This window comes from Dermacentor albipictus, chromosome 8, assembly GCF_038994185.2.
Source record: "Dermacentor albipictus isolate Rhodes 1998 colony chromosome 8, USDA_Dalb.pri_finalv2, whole genome shotgun sequence".
Lineage (NCBI taxonomy): Eukaryota > Metazoa > Arthropoda > Arachnida > Ixodida > Ixodidae > Dermacentor > Dermacentor albipictus.
Genome location: NC_091828.1, coordinates 41,445,630 through 41,473,279, shown reverse-complemented (window position 1 = coordinate 41,473,279; position 27,650 = coordinate 41,445,630). Strand labels below are relative to the sequence as shown.

Sequence of the window (27,650 nt, the reverse complement as noted above, 5' to 3'; positions counted from 1 at the left end):
CCGTCAACCATGAAATTTTACTTTCTAAACTTCATAGCTATGGCTTCCGAGGGCCTTTTCTAACTTTCCTTAAGAATTATTTGCACGGTCGAATTCAAGTAGTAGTTCTCGGAAATATTAAAAGCAAACCTAGACAGTTGAGCGCTGGAGTTCCCCAAGGGTCGATTTTAGCTCCCCTTTTATTCAACTTGTACGTTAATGATCTCAGTCAAGCAATTTTTCGCTGTCGGGTGTTTCAATACGCAGATGACACGCTTTTAGTATCTCGTCATACTAATTACCATCAAGCCGTGGCTGAATTACAAACTGACACTACAAATGTTATCAGTTGGTACCGTAAAAACTTAATTTCCATTAACCAGAATAAAACTAAATTAGTATGTTTTCACGATCCGCTGAAATCTATTCCTGTCATCGCTCCACTGTTTCTTCATTCTCCTCTGTGTAACAATTGCTCTTGCTCTCCTATTCCATGCCTCTCAAGTGTCAATTATCTCGGTCTTCATTTCGATTCTAACATGTCCTGGAACACTCACTTGGCTAACGTTTGTGAAAGGCTGCGCAAAATAGCCTGCCTACTGCATTCTATTAAAGCACTATGCCCAATTTACGTAAGGAAAACAATAGCACATGCATTAGCGTACAGTGTGCTGAGATATGGAATCTGTTCTTTTTATTTCTGTTCGGTGTTTTGGCGCAATAAAATTGATTCTTTACTAAAATCCATAATTCGGGCGGTGATGTATGGTGTGCACATTACTAACAATTCCAGTCTTTTTTCATGCTCGCACATGCCCTCGTTCAGGCTGTTATTCAAAGAAACGGTAATCCTTTTGTATATATGGAACAATGAGTTCTGCCTCCCGTATGTCCCCGCCAAAGCATTACGTACACGCGACCGCTTTACCTTACCAAGAGTACGGACAATATATGGCAAACGTGTCCGTGCCTTCTATGTACCTGATGTGTTAAATGACCTGCCAGATAAAGTTTTATCTTCCAGCACACGGAAAGAAGTTAAAACTTATATTTTTGATTTGTATGTGTAATTTGGTTTCTTTCCTTTCTTTCTTTCTTTCTTTAGTTTTATTTAGAGTCTTGTACATAATTGATTTACTGTGCCGCTCCCTGGATTGCTCCATTCTGCCGAGCGCTGCCCCACAAGCCCATTGTTGGCTTGGGGCAGGCTCGTATTTGTATGTCATTTTCGAAATAAATAAATAATTTACATATATATATATATATATATATATATATATATATATATATATATATATATATATATATATATATATATATATATTACTATTGTTATTGTTATTGCAAATCTTCCTTCCTGTCGCAAAATGACAAGGCTCGATGAATTGATACAATTCCCGAAGGGCCAGAACATTGCGAAACTCTATCTTTTCCTACCTCGCGTTCTTCACCACGCAGCAAAATTAAGTCTTCAACTGTCGTTCTCGGTGGCGCACTCGGAAGGAGCAAACATCAGACACAATGTTGCCGTTTCCGAACCACCCGCAATTCTCGTGGAAATTAGAAACCGAGAAGGACTAACAGACGAAAATTAAAAAAAAGGAAATAAAAACGGAAAGAGATGAACAGACGAAAATTTAAAGAAAGAAATAAAAAGAGACGGAGACGTGGTATGAGATGGCTGCCTTGCCTCGTTCGGAGACCAGCAAGACGCAAGTAAACAGCGACGCGCAGGGATTGCGACGAAAGAAGAACTACACAGAGAACGAAAAAAAAAGGAAGCCCGTTACCCCTTACTACGCCTTTAACAAGAGCCCGCGAAAATTGATTCTTCACTCAATGCTCTTCTTTCTTTGCGTGGCCCTTTTTGAACACCCTGCCCTGGCTCTTTCTGGAAAGAACACTGTCTACCGGTATAAATAGCGAGCCGGTTTAATTAGACGCGCCTGCGCTAAAGAAATCAATTCAGCTACGCTAGCGAGACCAGCGCAAAAGCTAAAGAAAAGGAATACTGTTGCGAAAAAAAAAGAAAGTGTTTAATGTGAATAAAAGCAGCGTAAAGTTTGAAGGAAATAGAAATAGAAGTGGAAAGCCAGCAGGTTCAGCTGCGGCGCGGTTAGCGCCTCGGAGACCAGACTTGGGCCGTGGCGTTGAAAAACATCGGGAAAGAACTGCTTCGTTACGGGGCGGGATTTTGAGGGGGAGGGGGGTAGGTTAGGGCGCCATTCAAGATGCGGTAATTTCCGGAAGGCCCCACGCAATATATTTCCTCCTTCCGGGTCGCGGCCACTCCCTCGTGCGGAAGAAGACAAAAGCGCACAGAAACGGTTCCTCTGCAGCAAGATGAAACGGTGTGTGTCCTCGCTCTCAAGTCTACCTATATGAAGCGAAGGTATGAGACGACAGGAAACAAAGAAATGACTGCGGCGTATGACCTACCCTCGCCGAGATTGTGACATTAATGGCTCATTTTTCTGCCTATGAACGGCTGCGTTAATGTCATCTTTCTCGTTCACCACACTACGTATTCTGTTTAGAGTCCCAGTTTTGCTCTTTAAGCGCAGCCAGCAGGCGGAAAGGCGTTATAACGACGCGGTGCCGTTATAAAGGTACGGCGACGTTCTGAGGGCTTACGTCAGAGAAAATGAGCGCGCACTTGGCTTTCTTGCGAGACCCGCTAGAAACCGCCGCTGAGCAGTACGGCCTTAGCGGGGCCTTAAATCTCGACCTTTATGTGCCCATTATTCTCGTGCGAAGGGCTTTACAAAGACCCCGGGTTTCTTGAAATAATGTGGTAAAGAGCCTGAATTTAGCAGTCCTGGCACCTCAGTTAGAAAAGAAAGAAAACATTATCGTCCTTATTATTGCCGCGAAAGGCGCTGGGAAGCAGTGCCTCAGGACAAACAAGAATTGGAGGCATGTTTCGAGATGATTCGCAGTACAAGGTGACAACCCCGAAGCTCGAAGGTTAACGGCAGATACAAGGAACAGTGGCCCAGCAATGCCATGGGGAAAGCAGTCGCTTGCGACAAGGAAGTTAGTTGCATCTGGAGAAATTGCAAGCAAGAAATATCAGCAGTTACAAGTTTCAGTGAACGTACACACCAGAAGCGCGAAGGTGAAGTCCAGAACGACCATATAAGTGAAGGCAAAGCAATAAGCAAAGAGAATCACAGTCGGTCAAACAAGGTTTTTTTGGGGCATGTTCGAGTTCAACGAGAAATGCGAATTTGTGCTCTGGCCCATCAAATTTAATCAATAGCCGTGTAGGTCGCAGAAACTACTGCAGACTCAAACAGTGAAATCGGGGCTATGTGCTCGGGCTTTGCGGGAAGTCAGCTTTTTCACGTATCCCATGTCCCGTAAACGTTTCCGGCTGACTGTACATTAGCAGCAAAGCAGTGAGCGCTGAACTCCGCGGGAAGTTGCAACTAGGTCGGCCGGAACTTACGCTTTGAATATAATATAGATTTCAGTGTGTCAAGCTGGGTAGAAAACGTAACCCACCTTTGCTTACGTCACAAATCTGCTACTACAGAAAGGTTGGCTTACATGTTGGCCGTTAAGCGAGCCTTAAATTCCAGCTGACTACTTGTGTAGCCAGCGCCACCGGCAGCTGCAATTAGCGGCAGATGCTAAATAACTTGCACGTTTAACAAGCGCATGCCTTAGACGCGACAAGGAAGTATACACAAAGGCAAGCTGTAACTCACAAGTGCATGTGTAAACCAACTGGCTCCAGCAACACGTTCTCCTATAGGTCGAACAACTGTTTGAAGCTGCGAATAACGCCGAATGCAAATAGGACACGTCTCAGAGAGCGCTCAGGATACCCGCACTGCCCGCACCGTCATATTCGACACGGTTTTATGTGACGCGCGCGCGATAGTCGGCGTATAGCTCTGAGGTATAAGGGCTTAACCAGCGCACCCAGTGCCTTCGGTATCGATGTCCTGGGAGATGTGCTATTCCTTTGAGTACAGAAGAAAATGCGGACTGGACGGCCATATTGCTAAGCGCACGAATTCCATCCACATTTTGACCCCCACCGATGTTTCGCCGCATGACATGGCAGGTTTTTCGCGACTGTTGCGTATTACCAGCGCATTTTCCCTTCTCTTCGTTAGAGCAAGATAGACCTTGACTGCAGACGACATCATGAACTCATGCGAGTGGCGACCGCAGCAATGACCCCTACCTAACCTGACCACATCCGCCACTTGGATGTTACGCATGCGGAAGGAAGATAAGTCCGATTGTGGCATTGCGAAGATCGAAAGGGAGGGAGAGGGAAATGTGATGGAAAAGGCAAGGAGGCTAACCGTACGACAAACATGCACTTTGCTACGCTGCAGTATAGATGGGACAAGGGGAGAAAGAAAGATGCAAAAGGAAAGCATATGCACAGAAAAAAAAGGTGAGAGAAAGATCACGTACACAAGCACGCACGTAAAAAACAACGCGGGACTGTTGTAGTAGCGGTAACTGGTAGTTCAACATTATGGGGTTTTAGATGCAAAAGCCACGATCTGATTGTGAGGCACGCCGTAGTTGGGGACTCTGGAAATTTTGACCACGGGGGCTTCTTTAACGTGCACCTAAATCCAAGTACAGGAGTCTTTTCGCCCCCATCGAAATGCGGCCGCAGTGGCCGACATGCGATCCAGCGACCTCGCGCTTAGCAATCGAACACCATAGCCACTAAGCAACCACGGCGGGAAACCGGCAGTCCAAGGAAACGACTGGCAACGGACTAAGGTTGATTAATGATGGAGCTTCGGATCTGAATTAGTGACGAAAGATATTCATTAAAAGCTAAATAAAAACTATAATGAAAAAAATTAAAATATCATGGTGAGTAGGCCCGATCTTCCCTCCTGTTAGCCATGCACTTGCCCAAGTAAGCCTCGCACCATCCCTTCAACACACGTTACTCTCTCTGACTCTTCGTCACTTGATAAACAGCAGCAACGTAACAGGCTGTCCCGCAGAAAAGCGCGCTCCAGCCCATGACCATCCTTCGAAATATCGCCGCCGAGATTGTGGCGCTGGGAGCCCGAGAGATGCCCTATCTCCCCATGCGCCGTCAGGGGTATGGACGACGGTGGTCGCTAATGAACGCTACAGAGCCTTAATGGCATCGCCGATGGTTCCGCCCCGCACGCATTTAGGAAGAGGTGGAAAGCAGTTAGGGAAAGCTTCCGCGATAATATGTCCCGATTTGACCGCTACATCCGGGAGCCTTCAATTCGCGATAGACCGATGTCTGTCGTCTTCTATTTTTAGTAACTAAAGCGTACGGTACTGCTGTAAGGCATGCTAACATTTGTTCTGAAGTTTTACAGCTATATAGGCTTCACTGGGGAGAATTCCCGGTGGGTTTTTGAGCGCCGGCGGCTGCGACAAAGTTAGGCGGTGTGCGAGGTCGGTAGCGAGGAGGCACGAACGAGTATTTTCCGTGTCGGAGCCGTCGCAGTAGAGCCGGCACAGCGTACAGGGTCACGCGTACGATATAGCAGAGCGTATAAAGGTGCTAAGTTCCGATGTAGTGAAGAGCTTACAAAGATTCGGGTATATATATATATATATATATATATATATATATATATACAGCGAAGGAATGGCACCGGTTATATAGTGAAGGCATTTCTGCAAAGTGTCGGTATACAGATTTCGGGCATTGGCAAACCAGAGCCTACCGAAGTGCGTTGGGACTCGATTATGCGTATCATCACCACTATCACCAGCATCGTCATAATCATCATCATTGCCATCTTAAAGGTAACATTTTCGCCGGCCGTTAAAGCACAAATGCTTTCATATGTGACTGGTCAGTCAATACTTAGTTGTTAATAACACGTGAATTCATGACTGTATTTGTTACACATACGAAACAAGTTGCATGACAACAATTCAAGCGAAATTTTACTCACGCTCCATATATCAGCTTGAATGAAGGACAAATCACACCCCGTCGCATAAAGCTCAACGTTAATAAATACGTGTAAGGCTTCTACATGACCAGACATCCTTAAAAAGCAGGCAAGAAAACGAAACAAAATGAAAACACCCGTAAATCTGCGAAATCTATGATTTGCTCGGATTTGCGTACATCTGCGAAAGCCTTTTATCTAGGCTACACGCTCCTAATAAACGGATGACCTGCGCAGTTTCAGCTGTGAATTTAAGCGCGAAAAGACATAACCTCTTGAGAAAGAACGCTGTGGAGAGAAAAATTGGAGGACGCTTAAGCTTCGCCTTCAAGAGTGGAACGCGACAGCGTTCCCGTCGACCCGCCAAGGGGTGTAAGACAATGGGCTACGGCGCAGCGACTAGGCGCCCTGCATCGGACGCGGTGAGCGTCGAGCAACGCAGCGTTCGGCGCGACAACGAAATGTGCGCCTGAGCAAGCGACGCACGCCTAAGCCTTAGAAACAGCTCGTTTCTAAGGCATCACCGCGTTCACTAGAGGCGCTTTTGTACCGCTTTGAAGCATCGAACTCAGTGGTAACGTCTCCGTCTCACACTCCGAAGACTCTGTTCGATTCTCACCCAGCCCATCTTGCAAGTTGTTTTTTATTCATGAAGTGCCTGCTGGGATTTATCACTCACGGCCAACGCCGCCGACGCCAACACCGACGCCGACGACACCGGCTTTTCTGCGACACGAGCTCCTTAACGCTGTCGCGTTAAAATATGATCCAGCTTGGCTTCGACCTCGTCCCCTCACCCCCCCTCGCGCCTACTCCGCGCTCCTTTCATTCTGTTACAGAAACGACTGCACGGCTTCTCTGCCATAATTTTTGACGTCACTTCTCAAAGATCACTGGCGTTCATTTGCCTTTGACATATGATATACAGAGCACGCCCGTGTGGCGTGCTACCCGAGTCGCCATTTGCGTACGCGCATCGCAAAATTATGCGCTTCGATTCGGTTTCCAGTAACAGCGTTAATGAGCGATAGTGGACTGGAAGCGGTGTCTGGGCGAGTGCGCGCATCCGTATATATAGTGTTGCAGCGTTTCGCGAGGGCCACCTCCGGCACCGCAGGTATCGCGCAAATGGCGTTACCGCACTCTGGCGTTACACTGTTGGCACGCGCTATATTCTATACGGACCGCCACTGAGCAATGAGAAATCCTCCGCGTGGTAACAGAACTGCAGCGAGACATCCTATTTTCCTTCGTCCCCACCGAGGCGTCCCAGTTGACGAGTGGCCAATCTCGAAGACGTTCCTGAGGGGTAGTTGGTTCATAACTGAAGCTAGGTTAAAACTGCGCGACAAACGAGGACATCGAAAGAAGCACACAACACACCACGAGCGCTCGTGGTGCGTTGTGTTTCTTTCGCTGTCCTCGTTTTTTGCGCAGTTTTAACCTACCTTCTAGCAGGAAGCAGAAACCCGTTGCCGAGACTCGGAATAAGGGGACGGGAAGCTCATTCATATGGGAAATCAGACCTGGCATTCCCATCGGCGTGTCGGTTGCGACCAACGCATACCGTCTCTGCGTTCACCGTGGAGACGGCGCTCGGGACAGGAGACGAACCGGCTCGGTAGCGCACTCGACTGTGATTGGCCCGCGCCTCATTTGCATACTAATTACGTCCGAGGCCGTCCACCGCGCACGCCACGCGTCACCGTGCACCAGTGAGCCAGGCAGTATATACACTGTCGAATTCTAGCCTGTCCCGCACCCAACTTTTGTTTGTTTCGTGACGTGGCTGTTTGCTTCGTGAGATGGTGTCGTGCTGGAAGCCGCCACTGGTGTGTGTATACGCGAGGGTTTAATTGCGTCGCGCCGCGAGGTGGCGCGCCGATTAGCGACGGAAGCTTGCGGGTGGACCACTTTCAATTTGGGCCGCCGACGAGCTCACGGCTCGCTGCGTGAACTCCCGGGGGATCGGTGAAACGGCGGAAGCGAAGCTAATAAAAAAAATAAAAACGATAAAAGGAAGATAGACATGAGACAAAAAAATGGAGAAGAAAACCTGGTGACGACGCGGGGCGCGGGTCGCTCGAACGCTGGAACGTCAGAACGTATGCGCTCCTACTACGTTGCCGGGGCCGCGTGATGGGACCGAGATTTCGGTACACTATATAACGCACTATAGCTGTGTGGTGCGGCTGAAGTTTTCGCTTGCTCCGGTATGTCGAAAGTTTAGCAGATGCTGTCCAGAGTTCCACTCGGTGACCGCGAGGCAACTTCCGAGCTTCAGTCACGTTCTTCGTTCGTCGGATGGCGTAGCACGCTCAAACTAATTCGGATTATCCGCTGGTAATTACAAAAGGTCGGTCCGGTACTCATGAGCGTTTCATATAGTCAGTCTTACGTGTCTGAGACGGAGAGAGAGTGGAACAGTCGCGAGGTGCGAGCGTCGTGCACTTTAAAAGACGGAAGGAAAAGAAGGAAAGAGCTTAGGGTTAAGGCGCTGCCATCTGGAACTGTTAACGCTGTCGTTTTATATCTGACACAACTTAATGCGCGGGACTACAGTCGATTAGCATGCATGAAAATCGTTGCCCGAATGTGTTCGATGTTCCACTACGACGTTACTTTGAGATCACCACGCAGAAAATTAAGAAATTATTCACGTAACAGCTCACGCACCAGAAATAAGAAGTCTCTCGCGTAAACCACCCGCTTTTTAAAAAGGGAACATGATTTCTGAAGCGTGCTGCGTGGAGTCGGAAGTCGAGCCGATGCAGCCCGACGCGATCGCGTTTGCACGCATCTTGAATGAGCAGATTGGGCTAGCCAACTATAATTCCATTGCAGGCGAATTGACCGAACACGCCTCGACGCTCTACAGCGTTTCGTGAAACCAACGAGCGGATTTCAGCCCGACGTTATCTGGATTATGTACAAGTTACGGGACATTCCGCGGTATCATCACAGTGATAAACGTCACAAGCTAGCAATACCACCGCGATACGCGTAGCCATTTGCAAATCCTACGTCATGCCACGCCATGCAGGCGGCACATTCGAGCGAAGTGTAGGAAGCTCGGAGGAACGCAGCGTGGCGGACGCGTCTTCGGCGACTCGGAATGGCAATACTGGGCTGTTACGCAAGTAGGCTGGCTCACGAACGCAAAAGAAACTAGCAGAAAAAAAAGGAAGAAAAAAAAAAGGGGGGGGGGCGGCCAGCGAGCGGGCGTGCTGTGTGTGTAGGCCCAACAGGCTCGAGCCCTGGGCGGGCGTCTAATTACTAAGCGCGAGTGGGTATCGACCCGCGTCGCTTGCGCGCGCCACACCGACGTCAGCGACAGGAGCGCGGACATATCAGCCAGGATAGGGGGTCGAGTTAAGTGAAAGTGCCGTCCTTGGGGACTGCAACAAGCGCCACTGCGTGGGACGAAGGGAAACGGGCTGGTATAGGCGGGTTTGCACGGCGTGTGTCGGATGCGGGCCGTCGTTCGATACGCGAAGTTTCTCTCGCTTCTTCGTCGCCAACGCACCGAGGGCGCATGTGCCGGAGCGAGATTGGATGCACGTCACCGGTCTTGCGCAGCACGCGCGGCCGATCTCGTTCACACCGGCCGCTGCGTATTTGCACTCGCGTCAGGTCGCTGGCGCGTCTCGTATAAGCCGGAGGGCCCACATCTGACTACCTCCGATGCGGACAGCTACGTACTACCTGGCCCAGGAAATCTGGCGCTTTTTGTATCGCGCGCATTTGCCTCACGGGCATGTCACCGGAAGAGTGGCCTCGCGATGGGGGTGTCGCTGCGTCTGCGGCATCGATCGGTCCGATCCTCTTTGCGGCGCTGACGCATTTATGCAGATTCTCATCCGTATTATTCTGATGTTCCTTATAAATCGCGTAAACCTAGCTGTCTGTGACGCAATGACATTATTTTGCGCAAACAATCGTTAATAATGCACGTGATAAGAAAGAGAATACAGATGTCTCTTTCTTAGCAGCTGTTTCAGGTATGTATAATTCTTGAAGTCCTCCTTTCGACTGCTACATTACTTAAGTGCTTTCTGTTAGTTCACGTGTCGTACTTGTTCAAATTGTATAATGCACAGCGTTTTAATATGTTAGCGTTCTTGCGGTACATGCACTTTCAGGGTGCTATCTATCTATCTATCTATCTATCTATCTATCTATCTATCTATCTATCTATCTATCTATCTATCTATCTATCTATCTATCTATCTATCTATCTATCTATCTATCTATCTATCTATCTATCTATCTATCTATCTATCTATCTATCTATCTATCTGTACGTACGTACGTACGTATGTATGTATGTATGTATGTATGTATGTATGTATGTATGTATGTATGTATGTATGTATGTATGTATGTATGTATGTATGTATGTATGTATGTATGTATGTATGTATGTATGTATGTATGTATGTATGTATGTATGTATGTATGTATGTATGTATGTATGTATGTATGTATGTATGTATGTATGTATGTATGTATGTATGTATGTATGTATGTATGTAACCGCTTCCCCGCGTACCTGGGTCACTGGGTAGTCCATGGTGCAATGGCTAGCGTATCCGGTTGCTTTCCTGAGGTAACAGAGTTCGACACAACCATCGGACCAACTTGGGTCACTGAGTATGCGGCAATGTGTACATACGTGCCACTCTTTAACGAGCCACTTTCACGCGCACGTGGGTCAATGTAGACGCGCGACTGGGCAGGTACCGCTGTTCGAAAAAACTCTTTGACGCCCATTTGGCGCTCGGGGTATGTGGCAATCGGTGTGTCAAGGTCTTCAATGAACGCATTTGACTTCAGCTAGGGTAAGTAGGCACGTGCCACCGGGAATATGCCGCCTAAACAATGACGAAATATATCCCTTAAATTTATCCGATGCTCATCGGAATCGAGCCCACGTCCCAAGGGTTCCTCAAGGACGTCAACCCGACTCATTAGTAGGCTGCAACACAATTGCATTAGGCATGTGCCGCTTGTCAACGAACGCTTTCACGACAACGATTTAGCGAGCTGTGCCGCGAATGGACACAGTGCAACTGACTGTGCACAAGCATGGGAACGATTCTCAGGGTTCACAGGCACCGGCGCGCCTCGCTTAGCGTGTCGGAGGCCCGACGCGGATTCCTCGGCAGTGCCGCTAGATGGCGCAGCGTGTCGAGAAAGGAGTACGAGAGAGGTGTATGGTTCCGCGTAACGCGTTTCTTAGTATTCGTATGCACCGAGGCGCCATGCATTGCAGAGGCCACGCGCAGGTTTCGCGGCGGCGGTTCTAGAAGGCACCGAGTGTTTTACAGCGAAGCTGTAGATGGGTAGCCGATTCATCGGTCTGTGCGTCCGTCTGTCGCCTGCACGCTGAAAACTCCTCCTGCGCGACTCCGTGCGCATGCGCGTAAAAAAAAAAGAGATAGAGAGGCGCTCGATTGGCTGCGCTAGTAGTGACGTTGCTCTCCGCCGCAGCCGAGCGCGCACGCAGCAGTTTCTCTCCACTCCGAAATTGGTAGGGCACGCGTCATACGCACTCCTTAGGAGCAGGCAACTTTCGATCAGCAACGCCGCGAGCAGAACCAGGAACGAGCTTGTCTACACCATGCCGATGCTGCAGCAAAGAGCAGGCTCGTGCAGCAGAGCGCAAGCAGCAACTGCTGGCCGAGGATCCGGCAGCCTACCAAGCCGTCGTTTAATGAACCGTCCGGATTAACCCAGTGATGAACAACGGGGCCGCACGTTTCAGCTTCGCTGGTTTACCATACTGATACATGCATATTGCGTGTTTCTTGTGGAAGATTCACGCGGGCGCCCCGCCGAAGACGACGAACGCTCTCTGGCTCTCGAGCTATCGGCTAAACTGTCCAGCGCTGCAGTTATCCTTTGCAAATATACCTTGTAAATAGACTCCAGTTCTTAATCCTTCCTTTGCGTAACAATATGTACAGCGTTCTCGGGCGGTCATTATTTGGAAACGTTTCGAAAGACGAGTCCAGCTGTAGTACGCACCTCATACATAACTCGTTTCGACGGTAGCAATACGTTGTGGCGTTGTATTGATTCAATGCTAACGCCTTACTGTCTATACATTCTTCGTGGAATGGGTTCTGCCACAACTTGTTATACGCGTATAAAACGTTGGTACCCAGTTAATTTGATTTTGGTAATTGTTCCTCAAAAACTGTACTCAAGTTTTCGCCATCTCTCTTACTTTCTTTTTGTATAGCATGATGTTTTCTCTCACGTTACCCTGTTTCGTTTGGTTTGTTCGACCTGGTTTGTTTGAGTTCTTGAAATCTGTGCCAGCATGTAGAACAGTATATGGGGAATGTTACGGGACACCAGTCCCTGCGAAATTGAGCCGAGTCGCCGCCGGTTAGAATTGCTTCTGGCGTCGTCTGCTAGTCATCAATGCGCAAACGTGCGTCTACTGCGTTGGTTTCTGGTCATTGCTGTTCCGTTGTTGTGGTGCACTCGCAATTATTAGTCGCCCCCCCCCCTTTTTTTTTTGACGATGAGCTGCCTCATTTGGCCTACAGCTGCTGTGTCTGAGCTGTGATACATCGTTCGTCTGCCCAGCGAGTGCTGCGCCTCCGGTCGCCCGCTCCGTTGGCCGCAGACATTCCAATTTTGTGAATGCCCGGCACGTTAAGCACATCCCGATAATACGTTCCATTGGATTCTCAGTAAACTAGGGGGTCGCTGCGATGCGTTAATGCAATCACTGCCTTAGCGGCGTGGAAGAAAAATTAGGTCTGGAACGTCTTATGGAAGGGCGGACAAAATTAGTGGGCAAAACAATGCTACGTTGCCTTGTGCTGCAATGCTGGACATGGTAAGATAACTTTAATTGAACTTGATTATTCCCACCGCGACACAACTCGCCCTTGCGTAGTAGTCGATTCAGTGTAACCTTTTTTTTTTCTTTGCCATAGGTAGCGAACCCATTTCGTGGCCGAGGCTCGTACAGCGAGAATTAGAGCTATCGCATAACAAAAACAGGCGACAACCTTTTCTTATATGAAAGTTTTCCATATATCTTGTTCTGTAAGCGTTTAATACGTATTTAAACCTAAAACAAGAAAATTGGGAAGTTGAGATGTTCAGGTAATTGACCTAATAAGTAGTTGGAGCGCTGAACGTACAATAAAGGAAAAAAAGAGGGTGGGGGCGGCAAGCAAGACCGTACAGCGGCGCAATAAAACGTTCACGGCCTTTCCTGCAATTTCTTATTTTATAACTTAATATTTGTATTACGCCAATAAAGTCATCTTTAGCAAGTGGTTTCCGGTAGTCGGGAAGTGCCTTGAACAGAAATCTTTATCTAACCTAAACAAATATACAAATTTTGTACTAGAAATTGTTAATGAAATTTGTTTGCAAGAAAATTACGCAAGGCATGCTTGACGACTGCGAAACAGGACAGAACGTGGTGCAACTAATGCATGAGATAAACCATTCGAAACTGAAATAATGACACTTAAACTTTTATATATACAGCACCATGCGAGTAGAAATATAATCGAAATGTAAAATTTGTGTTCAACTGCAGGGGCGCTATAACGTAAAGCTATTCCAAACATTTACATTCCAATTCTGCAATCAGCCCTCCGCGATTGCTCAAAAACTTTTTTCGACCACCCCCACTTCGCCTGTCTGTCACGCGACGTCATGAAAACCGCGATAGCTTCCCATCTGATAGGACGTGTACACACTTATTATGAATGATTTGACCGAACAAAAGAAAAATAGTTATTTCTGATTCGACGCCTTTTCCCCATTAGCCCTCGGCTAATGGTCAAGATTTTTCGAGCTGCACCCACTTCCCCTGCCTGTCAAGCGACGTCAGAAAACCGCAAAAGCTCTCGGCGTCAAAGTGACGCGTACGCGTTAAAGATGCATTAATATGCCGAACAAAACTGAATTTTCTTCTGAACAGCCGCAGGCTGCCCCGTTCCGAAAGGAATAGAAGGTGGCTGCCGCCGATCGCTCAGACACTGGTTACTCGCACCTGCCGGAGAGCATGGGTTTATTGGCGTGTAGTAAAGCTTTCTGCGTGTACTTGTAACTTTTCCGAGCACTTTCAGCACGTTTACGATTTCGTTCTACCAAAGCTTCTTTGCTGAGGATCCGTTTTAGCGTCATTCTTAAGCTTCCGTCGCATGCAACCGCGATTTTAGACCACCCACCGCAAGCTAAGTAAGGGAAAGCGGACCAATCGCAGACGCGGGCACCACCCTCTTTATCCGGTTATCGATTTGCATTGCAGTGGCTCGGCCCCATTGAATCCCCCTGCACTTGAGCGTGCTACTCGCCTCTTGTCAGCCAATTAGATAAGGCAAGCCGCTCAGTGTGGACAATGTTATTCGTTTTTCCAGCAAACAAAAATATCCTCCTATGAACGAGAAGAGCGTTTGATCGGTATGTTTAGCGAACCCTGTAGGTCACCGCCCGATGCTTGCGTAGGCGGTTACGCAAATTTGACGACAGGAGATTGGAATAAAAACATATTGGAATAGTTTTACGTTATTGGGCCCTAGTGTTGCTATGTCAACGCGAAATTTTGCGAATGAGCCTTGCGATCATGTTTCATTCCCAAAGCAGCGCAGGCTCTGATTTACTGGCACGTCCCAACGTTTTATGACTGAGTCGCGAGATCGTATCCTTTCCTGCGATGGCTGTGTTTATATATCTAAAAAATTTTTGAATAGAAAAATTCTAGAACTCTACGTATCGAAACCATCATACGATCATTAGGCACAACTTAGTAAAGTACTCCAGAATAATTTTAACCACCTGGGATCCTTTAACGTGCACCTAGATATAAGTATACACGAACGTTTTTACGTTTCGCCTTTGCCGGGGTCGAAACAGCGACCAAGAGCTCAGAGCGCAGCGCCCTAGGAACTGGGCTAACACATCGGGTGGTTATATGAAAGATGCACAGATATGTAAGGTTTGTTGTTGTATTAATATAGGTAGTTATAAAACTAAATCTTAAAAAAATTGAAGCAGTGATTGGAGAGCGCTGGGCTGAGCGAGCTCGCTGTCAGAGCACATGCATGAAAATGAAGCTATACTCTAGCCGGAGCGTAGCAGGCGGCAAAGGCAGATCCCCGGACTGACGTCACCGGAGTGCCGTTCGCAGCGCCTCCATCGGTCACGCAAGAGGTTAAAAACACATCACGTATGCGATAACTGCAGCAATGCAATAATTATTTTAGAGCATCAGTTGCCTTGCATGCGCTGCTCTTATATGAGTAAACATCTTAAGACCGCTAACTTGAGTTTCCCATCTATGCGGCTAACTTGGAGTTTCCCAACTGCGGAGTCTCTTGACGAAGTGTTTACTGCGCGCACTTGTCGGACGAATATTGAAACAACGAAAGTATCTTTATGATTCTAAACTGAAACGATTGACCCACTGACATCAGCTACCGCTTCGGTAAGCGGCAGCTGTAGGCTCTCGCGTTCACACGATGACGACAGACAATCACGTCACCCGATGAGGAAAATCGCCCCACTCACCAGTTTCTCGGCGGGTACAGCTGATTCGTGCTCGTCGCGACCAGCGTCGTGGTGCTGTCGTTGCTACTTTCGAAATTCCATTTTTTTTTGCGTTTCACAATCCAGAAAACAATCCAAAGCACGGTAGGTGAGTGGCCGGGCAGCGTATCGTACCATGCAGAACAGCGATGATCCCATGCCAGGTTTGTTTGGGTTGACGGCGGCGTTCAACCAGCAGGGCACGGGGCGGGTCGTTGCGATGGCGTGCGAAGCGGTTGGGGGAAGGGGGGAGACGTGTAGATAGGCGAGGTGAAGTCGAAGGGAAAGGACGGGAAAGGGAGGGCGAGAAGACGCCAAGGAAGCAAAGGAGACAAGGGGAGAGGTAAAGGAATTACGATGACAAGAGAGATTGAAGCACACAGAGAGGCATGGCAACATAACGCAAGACGCAGAACGAAAGGATCAAGGAACGGGTGAAAAGAGGAAATGAGCGTGGGGAACATGGGACGTAAAGAATGCACGGGACAGAAAGGATCGATCAAATAATGCGTTGAAGATAAGAGCGGGGAGAGGGCAGGAAATAAGTGAAAGGAACGGGATTCCACGAGTGAAAGGCGGACATTAGAAAGATTATAGAACGAGAGAGGGAAAGGTACAGCAAATGTGAACGTGCAGATAAAATGTAACGTTTAACGCTCGAACAGCAGGAAGAGAGGGAGTTTGACACGGGAAAAGGCACCGTTCCACGCAAAGGAAGCAAGATGAACAACGTTACGGAGAAGGATGGAGAGTGAACAAGCGCAGGCAGATGAGATAACAAGAAGCGTTGAAAGCAGGGCGCCAAGCAGTGCCACCGGCAGACAGCAAGACGTTTTACGAAAAGGAAGGCAAGTGCGCGAGAAGGAAGAAAAGAAAGAAGGCAAGAAATAATGAAAGAAAGAAGGAAGGAAAGAGGGGTGGGAAAAGGAAAAAAACAAAAGCAAAACAGCCATTAGCATCGATCAGACGTGAAGGGCGAAAATAAAATTGCGACAACGCTCCACAGAGAAAAGGCAAACAAGAATGTACCGAATACATAATGTACAACAAAACATAAGGTGTTGCAAAACTTGAACTCAAAGTAATCAACCACTGAACTTGCAGAAGCAAAACTAAAACGATTAGCCTTATCGTGTGCACGGGGTGTTAGGCATCGCTCGCAGATAAGCGAGGCCCGACAAGACGCCACGCACAGCACATAAAAGGCATACAAAGACAGGAAGCACAGGGAGGTGGGTGTGCTCGTGAGAATATATATGACAGCTGCAGGTGCTGGAAAGCTCGTAATGACGACGTGAGCGCTTCCAGCGTGCTTCACAGGTGGGCAAGATTTCCTCGTGCTGTAAGGAAGCGGGCTGTCCCGATTAGGCGCGCAGTGTGCGCCTATATTTTAGCGTGCGCAAGTGTAATTCCACCAGAGTAAGGTATCTGACACGCAGGCTCAGAAAACAATATGCGTGACGGATATTCCTTCGTCCCGATACTAAACAATACATTCTGCTTAATTGACCGCTGCTGTGGCCATAGAGTACGATGTTAAGAAATACAACAGGCTAAACCGAGCACCACATTCGATTCGCAATTAGGGAGGTGTGATCGCATGTGACTATATACAAAACAGAAGGCTGCAACGCTGTTTAGTGGCCAGGCGGAGTCGTTTGGGATCAGGTGAGGCTACATATAGCGGCTCTGCAACCTAACATTCGCTGGAACCTAATGCGGCATTGCAATAGCTTGTTTTATTCCCCTGATAGAACAAACTACTCCATCACCGGAAGAGCAGTTCCAACAGCCCACGGTGGCTCTGTGACAATCCCGTTTAGCATCGGAGCCCTAGTTCACGGTTTCGATCCGCGGCCATGATGGCAGCATTCCGACGGGGGCGGAATGCAGAAGCTACCGCGTGTAACAAGGGTAGGGTGCCCGATACAGTATACCACAGGTGGCCGAAATCAATCCGGACTCCTTCACTGCAGCGTCTCCGACAGCACACTCGTGCTGGTTTGGGACGATAAACCACATCAACCACTCAGTCTACACTTCGCAGTGATTAGCGTGTGCAAATGCATCGTCACTGTCATCTGGCACAAATACACATAGGAAATGGGTGGTTTAGGTTTAGGACGTAGTTCACGGACTCACTTCGCCGTCGGTCTTTGTGCACACAGTTTAGACGTTATCCAAGGGGCCGTTCACCGATTTTGCCAGGAGAAAGCGTACTTGCTTCTTCTCAGCGCCAACTTCTAACTAATAAGATCACCTCTCCTCTTTCGAGATCAACGCTTGATGATTTCAGCCGACACCGCCAGTTCGTCGGACGCAACAAACAAAAAAGTCTAGCGCAGTCTAGCGTAGTCTAGCGTGCTTACGTCCTTCTCGATCGATAGACCTGCGCTTGCGAATGTTACGAATCGCATGGACGAAGAAGGCATTCGCCGATTTCCCATTTCACCGAATCTTCATAGCGCCATATTGCAAAGCCAAAAAAGCGATAAGCAATCCCTTGTTTCTTTCGTCGTGTTTATGCACATCTGAGCAGCCCAAACACGAGGGGTGTCTCCGTTATTTCGCGCACCGGCCGCTGAAAATTTCGTCGTAAAGTTTTGGTAGAGTCCACATGAAGGACACTCAATCTTCAGAGTCTGCAGCCGACAGTTTATCCTTTCCAGAGCAGACGTCGCGTTATAGCAGCCTGCTTTGAAACTTTCCCTCGGCTACCGAAATAAACTTATAACTCAGAGCGCCAACTGTCTCTGAATACTACTTGGCAATGCGCCCAAGTTCCCACGGCAAATCATCAAGAAGGAATATAAGCTCAGGCAGACCCCAGTCGTAGCGGATTATTTGCCTCCCTGCTTTCCAAGTCCGGCGCGGTTTTCAAGGGCGTCCGCGATCACGGTCGGCGAAGCACGCAATATGTATGCACATACTCAAGCAGCGCATTCCTGGCGCGATAGCGAAAGTGCATAGGACGCGCGCGCGCACACACACACACGCACACACGCACACACACACACACACACACACACACACACACACACACACACACACACGCACACACACACACACACACGCACACACACACACACACACACGCACACACACGCACGCCCTTTCGAGTTATCTCGACAGCGGTGAGACGTACCACGTCGCCCCGTTGCGCCATGCGCCATTTTTATCGTCTAACATGCGTATTGCGTAAGTTCAACCACGGTCAGGTTATGGTATGTTGCGGCATAAGCATCTTTTCGTGCATATCAAGAAGAGCGTAGTTAGGCAGAACATTTTCCGGACGGCATATAAGTATGCTAACGTAAGCACGTTAGTACGAATGTTTAGGTTTGCATACGCCGCGATTGCACGCACATTTCTCTTGTGCGAACGCCAGCTATCCATTCGAGACGTTTGGTGCAAGTCACCAAAGCACCTGAAGCTATCAAACACGTCTAGATAGCTTTAGAGACGAACTTCTACGGTGCGACCTTAAACAAATTTTAGAAATAGATAACGTCGAAATCGCGTATGGCAAGCTTATTGATGAAGTCTCTCGAATATATAAGAACCATTTTCCAGAAAAAAAGCTCAGGCTCGGTAAAAAATTACGGAAGCCGTGGGTAAGCCCCGAATTGCTAAAACGTATTAATTATAAAAACGCGCTCTATCACAAGTTCGTCAAGACTAAGGATCCAAGTATATTAAAGGAATACAAGTCGTATAGAAACAAGCTAAATAAGGAACTAAAATCCCATAGGAAGTCCTATTTTCATGCAGAATTCGAGGGTTGTTTGAACAAACCTGATACCTTATGGAAAAAGTTAAATGATGTCTTGAATCGTCGAAAATCAGCTCCGCGAATACAAACCCTAATACTTGGTGGGAGCGAAGTATCGGGAAGTGCTCTTGCAAATGTTTTTAATGATTACCTTGTAAACTTTTCTGGTGGTAATGCGTCGTCTGACATTAGTGAATTTATGCCGAACAGAAATTCATCTTCACTCTTTCTTCATCCCTTTACTGAGCATGAGGTGACATCAGTTTTCCTTTCACTAAAAAATAGCTCAAGTTGCGATGCAGAAGGCATGCAGGTTCGCCCTATCAAGTATGTGCTTGATATCATTTCCCCGTACATTACCTATATTTTTAATTTGTCTTTGTCAAGCGCTATCTTTCCTAAACGGATGCAAATAGCCAAAGTGTCTGTATTGTTCAAGAAAGGTGACGTTAATGATACTAAAAATTATAGACCCATTTCTATATTACCTGTTTTTTCGAAGGGTCTAGAAAAACTAATACTAATGCAGGTTTCGAAGTTTTTTGACAAGCACAGCCTAATTTCTCCAGCCCAGTTTGGATTTAGAAAACGACGGTCTACAGAATTAGCACTACTCCATCAAAAAGAGTTTATTTTATCGCAATTTGAAATTAGAAACATTGTCCTTGGTATTTATATTGATTTCACTAAAGCATTTGATTGCATCCTTCACTCTGTTCTTCTTGATAAGCTTGAAACCTACGGTATTCGAGGGCACTGTGGAAGCCTTATAAAATCTTATCTTGATAATCGCTATCAATATGTTGAAATAAACAATAGCCGCTCAAATTTGAAGCATATCACCAGAGGCGTTCCTCAAGGTAGTATTCTTGGCCCGTTCCTGTTTATCATATATATAAATGACTTAGTAAATATCTATAAAGATGCGAAATACGTAATGTACGCAGACGACGCCAGTATATTTTTTTCGTCACCTGACTCTAGTAGCCTTGAGAATAAAGCTAACACTGCTCCGAAAACTCTTCATGTATGGTCAAAACAAAACTGTCTACAAATCAATATAAACAAAACAAAAGCAATAATCTTTAGGCCAAAATCTAAGCAAATAACCAGTTCCATCAACCTTGTTTATGAGGATGTAAACCTAGAAATTGTAGATAGTTTTAAAATACTTGGCGTTATTTTCACACAAAATATGCTTTGGGACATGCACATAGAATCGGTATTGGGCAAATTATCTTGTGTAGTTGGGATGATGGTGCGGCTGAGACCTCTTTTAGCTTACAGAATCAAAGTTCTTATTTATAACACCCTATTTTTTTCTACACTTTATTATTGTCTGCTCGTGTGGGGTACCACATCACATACGAATCTAGAAAAGATACATATACTTCAGAAAAAATTTTTGCGAATACTATTTAACCTGCCTTACAATGCCCACACATCAGACTTATTTCAGATAGCAAATGTAATACCCGTTTTTAACCTTTATAATTACAAGTTAAGTCAAGCTTTCAAACGGAAGGTAAAAGAGAACTTAAAGTTTCTTCACGAATTATCTAATCTCACCAGGAACACACATTCTTACATTACAAGGTGTACGGAACAGTGGAAGGTGGTCACTCCGCGTGCCAATTATTCTACACAAAAGATATCATACACACTACCAACACTTTTAAATTTGTTTCTGAAATCAGGTCTTGACATTTATATAACTGGTGTACGAGCTTTACGTGAACATTTTGTCATTCAATCTTTCTTAAATAATTGAAGAGCGTTTTTCAGATAAGTTGTGTTTTTTGCGTTTATATTTGTGCATATTTCACATATAGTCAATTGTTATGTATATATATGCCTCCTGTGCAATCGCTGTTTGCCTTGTAAAGGAGGCTGCGGGCTCTAGTCAAGTCGCTTGCCCAAAGCGACTTTTACCCGCAGTCTCCTCCATCACTGATGGAAATAAAGAAGTTATTATTATTATTATTATTATTATTATTATTATTATTATTATTATTATTATATTGCACGCGTGCCATTTTCCATTAGGCCAGAGACGCGGGAAAAGAATAGACGAACGTTATCGCTGCCTTTCGCGTCGCAACTTCTTCCTGCACCCACGTGTAACATATCTCTCACCACTCTTACATCGACATAAACCAAACATCACCCTCGTGCTCGATACATCGCTACGTCGACGTCTAGCAGAACGCATGATCAGCTGGGCGAATTCCGGCAGAGCTCGTAAACAGTGTCGTTAATATGCATTAAAGCTGTAACCTGTGCCACGCACAAACATAGACATTACAGTAGATTACACGTTGCATAGCATGACAATAAAGACAATTCTACTCATAGCATTTAGACGTGTAGAATTTATTACCCGAGTCCGCGAAGCTTCGGTTCACATAAGTTTGAACAAATGAGTTTTCATTTGCATAAGCTATTTGAGGAAAGAAGAACAACTTGTGTCACTGAACCAAATTCGTTTGTCACCGTTGGCATTTGCATGCGCTACAATAAACAAATAATAATAAAGAAACGATCGCGTAGCTGTTCTTCACCGCAGACCTTCAGTGCTTTACAGAAAAAAACGCAATCAATTCTTCGTCGGAGCGCTAGAGTGGTCACGTAGTGTCAAACAAGTGCTGCGTTCTGGGCGGCTTTGGCGGCCCGCCGGCGCAACTGGAAGCTCCAATTACTTTGAGAGATGGCGGAGCCGGTAGACCGCTCATCGCACTCTCTCGCGCGCCCAAGACAAGCAAACAGGCGAAGAAATCCCCAGCGCTGTCGGCGGCCTTATAAGGAACGAGCGGCGGCGTGATCAATGAGACAGCGGGAGGCCGAGACCGATGGGCTGCGAGTGGACCCTCGGGTTCCAGCTACCATCCATCTTGTTAATACCGTGCACTGCTGCGGGAACGAGGAGTCGCCAAGAGGCAGTAATTAATGCGCTGCGGAAGGTGAGTGCCGTGTTTCGACGGTATCGGGACGCGGTGTATCGGCTACTTTACAGCCAATTACGCGATTGGGCTGTTGTTTTATGAAAGTACAATGTTGGGACAGTTGGTGCGTAGCTACGAAAGTTTGTGGCGCAATATTGTGGCGGTGAACTTTGCATTTCTATCTGCCTTCCGCGTGGGACTTCGTGGCGGCGTCTGGTTCTGTGCTGGAAAGCGGACGAAGCATTAGCGGATGTATATAGGCTACGTAAGTTTCTGGGTACCGCCAGTATGCAGCGTTATATGCAGTGTAGGGAATCCATACCTGTAGTTTCCGGTGGCTCATTCCCTGTGTTGAGCTACTGTTCAAGCGGCAACAGGCATCCACAGGTATCTACGGCACGCAAGGGCGTTATCGATGCTATCACGTGATGCTGGCTTTCGTGCATCTTGCCAGGCATCCGTACGTGGCAAAATGTTAGTTCGCCATCTATGCCCGACGGTTGCACAGACATGGCCCACGGACAGTGTGAATCAAGCTTGTTCTATAGCATTCAAGTGGCCGGCTGCGAATGCTTCTGGGTGCCAGATCTGTTCGTTCCGTAGCGCATGGATCAAGCATGCCGCACGAGCATGCTCGGCCGCATCGCTTCATCGGCTAGCGCTTTCTTTTTTTCCCCGCGAACGATGGCGGCCAGATCGCCCGATTGACCACTTAAGACAGGCGCTATTGCTACCGTATGTACTTGGCCTCGTCGTATTATATGATTACTATCGCAATTTTCATTCCTGTTCGCTGCATACCTGCCCCGATCCGCACGGAGTCAAAAGCCAGTCGACGGAAGTTCTCTCGGCTAAGCAGACTGCCTATAACTTGCTCAATTTTTTCTCTCTGAAAATCTGGTTAGTATTTCAAAGCGGTATCCATTGTAACTCATATAGGGATGCCTGTATACGACACTACGATACTTTACATGTGTTTTTGTCTATCGTCTCGAGCTTTCATCTTTGACTTTCGTACCCCCCCCCCCCCACCCCCAAAGAAAAAAGAGAGTGTTGAAATGTTACTAATGAAACTACAATGGTCTAACGAGAAATACAGACGCAGTACTTCCAGTAAATACGGGAGAAAACGTTGAATAAAGATGTACCTATTACGCAGCTTGCTCGACGCCGAATTGTATAGCTCCGACGCCCTGCACCGTTCCCCAGACCTGCCAAGTACACGCCCTGTCTCGCCAGTTCCCGCGGTCCCCTCGCGCTCTCTCCCCTTTTGCCTCCCACTCCAGCCGCGGCTCCCGATTTCGTCCGAGTGGCGGCATGAACGTTGCCCAACGAGCAAAGGGTCGGTCTTCGGGCGGGAATTAATCTGGCGAGTCCCCGCCACATCGCTCTTTTGTTTTCTTCTCTCACTCCTGGCTCGACCCACGGCCTACCCTTTCTTTTACAGCTAACCCGCCTCGACCGGGCGACGCAGAGACGACCCGGCCAGAGTGGCGTCCTCCTCAAGGTGGTGACGAAAGGGCACCGTGCCACCCTCACCCCCCGCGCCTTTTCATTTCACACAAACAGGACGAAACCGAACACGACAAAGGACCCAGCAGCGAGAATAGAGACGCGAGAATTCGTTGATTTTTAGGACCGGGATTCCCGAATCGCATACGTGTCGTCATCTGGCAACGCCGATGGCGCTGGCGCGGATGAACGACGCTGAACGAGGTTGGGATTGCTCCACGACTTTGCACGGTGCGGGGGAACAAAATTGGCAGTGGCTTAGCTCGGCTATGCCAGGATATACGTAGCGAAAGCTAAGGCATAGCGTGGTTAGCCTTGGTTAATCTTGATTGCAAGACCAGGTTAGTGTGGTTGTCTAGCTATGCTGCGGCGTTTAGCCAGACGTTCGGCGTGCTGTTCATCTGTTTCCTGGGCGATTCATTTCCTCTTGATCTCGTTCCGATGACGATTCCAGGCCGCCTCCTGCTTATCAGAATTGTCGCCGTCCATACGACCGCCTCAACTGTGGCTGCGGCGCACGCGAGCTCTCCTTTTCAATCCTGCGACAGATTATAGGCACGAGACGCAGCTGGCGAAGCGAGCGAGGCGGACGCAATGACGAGGAACGCGGTCTGCCGAGGAACACAGTGTGACGCCATGTGCCTCCTCGGAGCACGGCCACGGCGAAATCGCAAGTTTGCGGCCAGTAAAGGTTTCGCTTTAAAAAGGGTGATCGAAACACAAGCGCACAAAGTGGCTGGCCGCGAAGTAGTTGAAACGCGGTCCGACAATGCCGCGGCCGGCATCCGTCAGCAACCTCGGCGGACGCTACGCGGCTGCGGCGTTATTAGACAGTTTTAGTATTGGCCTCGAGCTCCACCACTGGAAAAGCTGGCGCCACCGTCGGCGTGACGTGATAGGAGGGATCACGTGGACATAGCGGCCGCGTCGGCTGCTTCGGGAGCGCCGAAGCGAGCTGAAAACGAGTTTAAATTCCCTCGTACGCTGCGGTCCTCATTTAGTGGCGAAATTTTCCCGCTTCGAGTGTCTCCTTTACAATGCTTGAAAGCACTACAATAGGTAGTGGCTGCACTTGAAGGCGCGCAACATGGTAGGCTACTGCTCGGTGCCGTAGGGCCGAACGCACGTAACGGAGGCCGGTGTCAGCCTTATTCACACGTAGCCGCAGGACTAGAAGCTGCGTGAAGCTTGGCTCGCAAAACATAAAACCGGCAAATAGTCATCGGCTACAACTCGGGTATGCAGCAAGCACAGACGCGAGGAAGATTTCTGCTACGGCGCCCGGTCTGCGATGTTCCGAAAACGCGCACTGAGACGCTCGCCCGAATCCGCTGCCCGACTAATGTCATGACGGTTTGGTCTATGAACTTGTCGATGCTTTAGATACTGGCAAGTTGAGTGGAGTGGAAAGGCAACGGTAAAAAGCACATTTAAAAAAAGCATGGCATATGGTCATGTTTGTGTTACGAATTCATGCACTGGATTAAAAAAAAAAGGAGCAGCGGGAAATGGCACGCTGAGAACACCGATAAACAAACAGTGCGACGCTACTCGACAAATAATATTGAAAGATCAAAGAATTTAGAAGAAAAAAAAAGATTCAATCGTCGCGACGGCACATCACAGTCCCCGTAGGCGTCGAAGTCTCTACCATGAAGTTATTTTCGAACAGCTCTGATAGCACCCACGCAACAATGGTTGTTTGCATACTGTCAAATGCTCATATTCTGCGGCTTAAAGCTCATGGCACGGTGCGAAAACGCGCGCGCGGAGAAAGCGAAACAGTGCGCGGACAAGCATGCAGCCGCGCAGTCGGTCGCTGCGAATCTATACGCGATCGCTGCATTGAGGCTTTGTTCTATTACGCTCCATTTAGTTATACAAACACTATAAGAACATATTGCACATAGCTTGCTCTCAGCGTTTACCTACCTTTCACGCAAGAAGCCGGTTCGGGAGACTACATCGCGGCGACCGCGCGCAGTGGCGTTCACTGTACGTATTCGGTAAAGAGATAGCGTCTGTAAACGATTGTGTGCTTTCAGTTTGCCCAAGATTATTATTTAGACAGTAAAAAACTTCTCTCGTTCCGAATGTACTTACAGAAATGTCCGGGAGAGCTCGCGCGTGGTGTTTTCAGTGAGCGCAGACAGCAAAACCTATGAGGAGCGCGCCGCGTGATCCCTCATACTACGCCAGCGAGGCGCTTCCGCTAGATGGCGACTCCGTAACTCCTCGCCGCCAATAGCGTACGCTATTTCATTGCGTACGCTAAAAAATAGCGGGTCGTCACTGCGCATGCGCTGAACGCTAAACGAAACAGCGGGTATAGCGGGCGTACGCAACGCAAACGAGTTAGCGTTAGCGTTTCTGCGGGGTTTGAGGAGTTTGCGGGAAACATGGCGGCGATCCCGGCTGCCCGCTTCGAATTGAATTTGGCGTTGCTTTTGTAAAATGCACTTCGTTCGTAGCAAATGACTGTGTAAACGGCTTTCGCTTAGTCTCAGGCCGCTTCGACGACAGAGTATTATGGATAACTTCGTGGTGTTTTCGAGATCGCTTCTCGTTTCGAACGAGCCAAAGCCTAACGAAAGAAACGTTTGAGATGTAAGCGCCACCTATCGCTACAAGCGCGAAATAGCCGCAACGACGGAATATGGCTTCAGAGATCCGAAGATATTGTCGGCCAACTAAAATTGTAGAAAACGTGCGCCGCTTAGCGTACACTATAGTTGCGTACGCTAAACTAAAACTCTCTATTGTGCTTAGGCGCATGAAGCCGCGGTGGCGTACGTTCCGTTGCGCGCCGTTATATGTAAAAAATGGCCACGTAAGGAGACTGCAGTGCACGTTAAGAGATCACTTTCGTCCATAGATAGAGTTTTGGTCTGCACATTCTCATAAACTGTTACGTTTCATTGTTGCTGGCGAGGAGGTAACGTTGGAGTGTTCGACTTCGTCATTTCAATTGGGCTCACCAGAGGGTCCCCTTGTTTCGAACAAGGTCGTATGCAGGTTTAATGGTGTGCACATTACAAAGGAAAGACACTTACGCAAGTCCTACACGCCCTACAGGCTTTACACGCACGCACAATTGTCAGAAGTTTCGGCTACTTTCCTTTGACACAGGTACTGGATCTCCGGCGTTGCCTATAGAAACAACGCAAAGCCCTGGACTTCGTCGCTTTATACATTTACTCAATAAGTTTGCTCTGCAAACTGTGACCGACCCAAATTATCTTATCAAGAATGTGTGTGTGCGCGCGTGTGTGCGTGCATATGTGCGTGCTTTCGATTGTGCATCAAACATCAACTTCTAACAAAATTATCTGCCCACATCGCCTAGGACACCGACTCTGCTGCCGAGATTCCCTGCAGAGGTGAAAATACGCTGGCTAACCAGGCCGCTTTTCAATTAAGAGCTTTCTCTCTCTCTTTCTCTCTAACTAATCCCTACTTTTTCAAACAACATAACTCACGCATGACCACTACAAAAGCTGTCAACTGAACTCGAGGGGAATGCGTACAGGGAATACTTAAATGCATATAGCAGTGTGCTAGTTCTTTTCCTGCACTTCTTAAAAGGTATCACGAAACACGTATTCCCCATTTACCTTACAATCCCTGACATGCACAAGAAGTCTGATATGGCTGTTTCAGCAATATTCCAATTGGCTCAGTCTCACATGTCCGAAAAGTTTCCAGATTATCTTGAAGTTTTCACAGATGCATCTGTACACAACGACGGTCAAGGCGCCTCTGCAGCTTTTTTCTGCCCTTCAACTCAAGTACGACGTATCTTTCAAATACTTCATCCAACTTCGTCAACAACTGCGGAGCTAGCAGCGAATAATGTTGCACTGAAATACGTGCAAGAGGAGTTAACTACATCGAAGGTGGTCATCTTTACGGACTCCCGTGCTGCCCTTAGCAGGTTACAACGCA

At 47.7% G+C, this 27,650-nt stretch overlaps 1 protein-coding gene across 7 annotated transcripts in view; it reads right to left on the bottom strand.

Moving 5' to 3' along the window:
- Window positions 1–27,650, bottom strand: part of sick (sickie) — a 1,048,559-nt gene that overhangs the window by 193,265 nt on the left and 827,644 nt on the right. For 6 of the 7 annotated variants that reach the window (XM_070523275.1, XM_070523272.1, XM_070523273.1 and 3 more), the window contains one exon: window positions 15,462–15,524. The exons of the other annotated variant lie outside the window; for it this stretch is intronic. In XM_070523275.1, the coding sequence (XP_070379376.1) occupies window positions 15,462–15,524 (63 nt within the window). The remainder of the gene's footprint in view (window positions 1–15,461; window positions 15,525–27,650) is intronic. 7 annotated transcript variants of the gene reach the window in all.